The sequence below is a fragment of the Sander vitreus genome, chromosome 23 (assembly GCF_031162955.1).
Source record: "Sander vitreus isolate 19-12246 chromosome 23, sanVit1, whole genome shotgun sequence".
NCBI classification, from domain to species: Eukaryota; Metazoa; Chordata; class Actinopteri; order Perciformes; family Percidae; genus Sander; species Sander vitreus.
In genome coordinates, this window is record NC_135877.1 from 23,971,017 (window position 1) to 23,976,016 (window position 5,000).

The 5,000-nt window shown below is 39.0% G+C and overlaps 1 protein-coding gene across 1 annotated transcript in view; it reads left to right on the forward strand.

Annotated features, from left to right (window-relative positions):
- The window catches only part of tspan14 (tetraspanin 14), an 11,322-nt gene that overhangs the window by 3,100 nt on the left and 3,222 nt on the right, over positions 1-5,000 (forward strand). The window contains exons 4-8 of the mRNA XM_078242657.1: positions 1-78; positions 780-950; positions 1,595-1,720; positions 3,708-3,764; positions 4,752-4,865. The exon at positions 1-78 is cut by the window's left edge and continues 69 nt beyond it. Of these exons, the coding sequence (XP_078098783.1) occupies positions 1-78; positions 780-950; positions 1,595-1,720; positions 3,708-3,764; positions 4,752-4,865 (546 nt within the window). The remainder of the gene's footprint in view (positions 79-779; positions 951-1,594; positions 1,721-3,707; positions 3,765-4,751; positions 4,866-5,000) is intronic.

Sequence of the window (5,000 nt, forward strand, 5' to 3'; positions counted from 1 at the left end):
GTGGGCGGAGTCACCTTCATTCTGGGCTTCGCCGGCTGCGTGGGCGCTCTCAGAGAAAACATCTGTCTGCTAAAGTTTGTACGTTAAAGGGTCTGAGTGTCTGATGGAACAACAGTCTGTGAAACTGGTCCAGTATTAAACCAGAACCAAGCTGTAATGTTACCCTACAGGACTAATGTTCAGCAGCAGTTATAGTCACTAAAAGTTCTGTTTTTGCTGCTGACAGACTCAGATTATTATTCTAAGAGTCTGACAACATTATGGGATGGATCCCTACAGAGATAGACCTTTTAGTTAAAGAGGAAGATCCTTTTAGTTTAACATGAAACAGCCCCGAAATCCCCATCACCAAACCCACCAGACTCCATGTAAATAATCAGGACTTTTAGCGTGTATAGAGCCAGCATATCTCCACCAGACTCCATGTTAATAATCAGGACTTTTAGCGTGTATAGAGCCAGCATATCTCCACCAGACTCCATGTAAATAATCAGGACTTTTAGTGTGTATAGAGCCAGCATATCTCCACCAGACTCCATGTAAATAATCAGGACTTTTAGCGTGTATAGAGCCAGCATATCTCCACATGTAAATGGGTGAATTAAGGGTTTATTTCAACCAAACCAGAGTGGTGATTGTTGGAACAGTGGAAAGATGAACCAAGACGGCTTTTGATAGTTTGATTTAGTTTCTGTTTTTCTAAAGATTGTACATTTAAAAACAATCTTGCTCTGTGTTTTGTTCTGCGTTCATCCGGTCCTTGTGTGTGTCTGGTCCAGTTTTCGGGCGTGATCGGCTTCATCTTCGTCCTTGAGCTGACGGCGGCCGTGCTGGCCGTGGTGTTTCAGAGTCAGGTCCGAGAATGGATCAACGACTTCTTCCTGGCGAACGTCAGAGCCTACCGGGACGACATCGACCTTCAGAACCTCATCGACTCCCTGCAGAGGATGGTAACGCTTTAACACCCCACCTAACTTCACCCCCAACCCTAACCCCCCCTCACCTAACCTCACCCTAATGCTGTAGTCATCTGGGTTCATACGTTTTGAAAAAACTGGAATTTAAGGGTTAGGGTTATGTGTGTGTGTGTATATGTGTGTGTATGTATGTGTGTGTGTGTGTATGTATGTGTGTGTATATATATATATATATATATATATATATATATATATATATATATGTATATGTGTGTGTGTATATATATATATATATATATATATATATATATATATATATATATACACACACACATACATATACATATATATACACACACACATATATATATATGTATGTGTGTGTGTATATATATATATATAATGTATGTGTGTGTGTGTATATATATATATATATATATATATATATATATATATATATATATATGTGTATATATATATATATATATATATATATATATGTGTATATATATATATATATATATATATATGTGTATATATATAATGTGTGTGTGTATGTGTATGTGTGTAGTATATATATATATATATATATATATATATATATATATATATATATATATATATATATATATATATATATATATATGTATATATCTGTGTGTGTTTCTGTGTACCAGAACCACTGCTGTGGTGCCCAGGAACCAGACGACTGGGACCAGAACATTTATTTCAGCTGTAACGGGACTCATCGCAGCAGAGAGAAGTGTGGCGTTCCTTTCTCCTGCTGCATCACGGACCCCGCGGTCAGTTTACCTCACTCACACACACACACATACATATATACATATATAACCCATCTACACTCACACATAAATACATATATATCCCATCTACACTCACACATATATACATATACAGTGGTGTGAAAAAGTGTTTGCCCCCTTCCTCATTTCCTGTTCCTTTGCATGTTTGTCACACTTAAGTGTTTCGGAACATCAAACCAATTTAAACAAAAGTCAAGGACAACACAAGTAAACACAAAATGCAATTTGTAAATGAAGGTGTTTATTATTAAAAGAGAAAAAAAATCCAAACCATCATGGCCCTGTGTGAAAAAGTGATTGCCCCCCTTGTTAAAACATACTATAACTGTGGTTGTCCACACCTGAGTTCAATTTCTCTAGCCACACCCAGGCCTGATTATTGCCACACCTGTTCACAATCAAGGCATCACTTAAATAGGAGCTGCTTGACACAGTAAGGTCCACCAGAAGATCCTTAAAAGCTACACATCATGCCGAGACCCAAAGAAATTCAGGAACAATTGAGAAAGAAAGTAATTGAGATCTATCAGTCTGGAAAGGGTTATAAAGCCATTTCCAAAGCTTTGGGAATCCAGCGAACCACAGTGAGAGCCATTATCCACAAATGGCGAAGACATGGAACAGTGGTGAACCTTCCCAGGAGTGGCCGGCCGCCCAAAATTACCCCCAAGAGCGCAGCGACGACTCATCCAAGAGGTCACAAAAGACCCCACAACAACGTCCAAAGAACTGCAGGCCTCACTTGCCTCAGTTAAGGTCAGCGTTCATGCCTCCACCATCAGGAAAAGACTGGGCAAAAATGGCCTGCATGGCAGAGTTCCAAGGAGAAAACCACTGCTGAGCAAAAAAGAACATCAAAGCTTGTCTCAATTTCTCCAGAACACATCTTGATGATCCCCAAGACTTTTGGGACAACATTCTGTGGACCGATGAGACAAAAGTGGAACTCTTTGGAAGGTGTGTGTCCAAGTATATCTGGCGTAGAAGGAACACTGCATTTCATAAAAGAACATTATACCAACTGTAAAATATGGTGGTGGTAGTGTGATGGTCTGGGGCTGTTTTGCTGCTTCAGGACCTGGAAGACTTGCCGTGATAAAAGGAACTATGAATTCTGCTGTCTACCAAGAGATCCTGAAGGAGAATGTCCGACCATCTGTTCGTGTACTCAAGCTGAAACGAACTTGGGTTCTGCAGCAGGACAATGATCCTAAACACACCAGCAAGTCCACCACCGAATGGCTGAAGAAAAACAAAATGAAGACTTTGGAGTGGCCTAGCCAAAGTCCTGACCTGAATCCTATTGAGATGTTGTGGTATGACCTTAAAAAGGCCGTTCATGCTCGAAAACCCTCTAATGTAACTGAATTAGGACAATTCTGCAAAGATGAGTGGGCCAAAATTCCTCCAGGACGCTGTAAAAGCCTCATTGCACGTTATCGCAAACGCTTGGTTGCAGTTGTTGCTGCTAAGGGTGGCCCAACCAGTTATTAGGTTTAGGGGGCAATCACTTTTTCACACAGGGCCATGATGGTTTGGATTTTTTTTCACCTTTAATAATTAACACCTTCATTTACAAATTGCATTTTGTGTTTACTTGTGTTGTCCTTGACTTTTGTTTAAATTGGTTTGATGTTCCGAAACACTTAAGTGTGACAAACATGCAAAGGAACAGGAAATGAGGAAGGGGGCAAACACTTTTTCACACCACTGTATAACCCATCTACACACATATACATATATAACCCATCAACACTCACACATATATATATATATATATATATATATATATATATATATATATATATATATATATATATATATATATATATATATATATATATATATATATATATAAAAAACCCATCAACACTCACACATATATACATACATAACCCCACACATATATTAGTCACAATGGTTACAAAACAACATTGTTGAAGTTAACTGTGTTTGCGTGTTTCAGGACTCACCAGGAGTGGTGAACACTCAGTGTGGCTACGACGTCAGAAACAGACCCAAGGTGAGATCCCTTCCTGTTCTGTAACTGTAACTTCCTGTTTGAAGAGGGTCTCTACAGGGTCAGGTGAGAGGGTGGTGATGGGACAGTGGATATGACACATGCCTTTGATGTGGGAGATCCGGGTTCGATTCCTACGGTGATACATCAACCAATGTGTCTCTGAGCAAGGCACTTAACCCCTAATTGCTCCAGAGGTGTGTGACCTCTGATATATATTGCAATTGTAAGTCACTTTGGATAAAGCATCAGCTAAATGACATGTGATGTAAAAGCTTTGTAGGGAGCGGTCAGTAAATCAACCACATTCCGTTCTTCTTGGCGTCACAGTTCATCCGTTGATTAAAGCATAAATAAATCAATAAACTAATGTGTGAACGTTGTGTGAACGTTGTGTGAACGTTGTGTGAATGTGTGAATGTTGTGTGAACGTTGTGTTAATGTGTGAACATTGTTCTAATGTGTGAATGTTATGTGAATGTTGTGTGAACGTTGTGTTAATGTGTGAACGTTGTGTTAATGTTGTGTGAACGTTGTGTTAATGTTGTGTGAACGTTGTGTTAATGTGTGAACGTTGTGTTAATGTGTGAACATTGTTCTAATGTGTGAACGTTGTGTTAATGTTGTGTGAACGTTGTGTTAATGTGTGAACGTTGTTCTAATGTTGTGTGAATGTTGTGTGAACGTTGTGTTAATGTTGTGTGAACGTTGTGTTAATGTGTGAACGTTGTTCTAATGTTGTGTGAATGTTGTGTGAACGTTGTGTTAATTTTGTGTTAATGTTGTGTGAACGTTGTGTTAATGTTGTGTGAACGTTGTGTTAATGTGTGAATGTTGTGTGAACGTTGTGTTAATGTGTGAACATTGTTCTAATGTGTGAATGTTATGTGAATGTTGTGTGAACGTTGTGTTAATGTGTGAACGTTGTTCTAATGTTGTGTGAATGTTGTGTGAACGTTGTGTTAATGTGTATATATTGTGTGACTGCAGAGGGAGTGGAGCAGTCATATCTTCACTAAAGGCTGCATCGCTGCATTGGAGGACTGGTTACCTGGAAACCTCTACACCGTGGCCATCGTCTTTATCGTCATCTCTCTGCTGCAGGTACTAATACACACAATATACTACTGTAATACTATACTAATACTCTGTCTCAGTACACATCACAGGTACTAATACACACAATATACTACTATAATACTATATACCATACTAATACTCTGTCTCAGTACCCAGCAC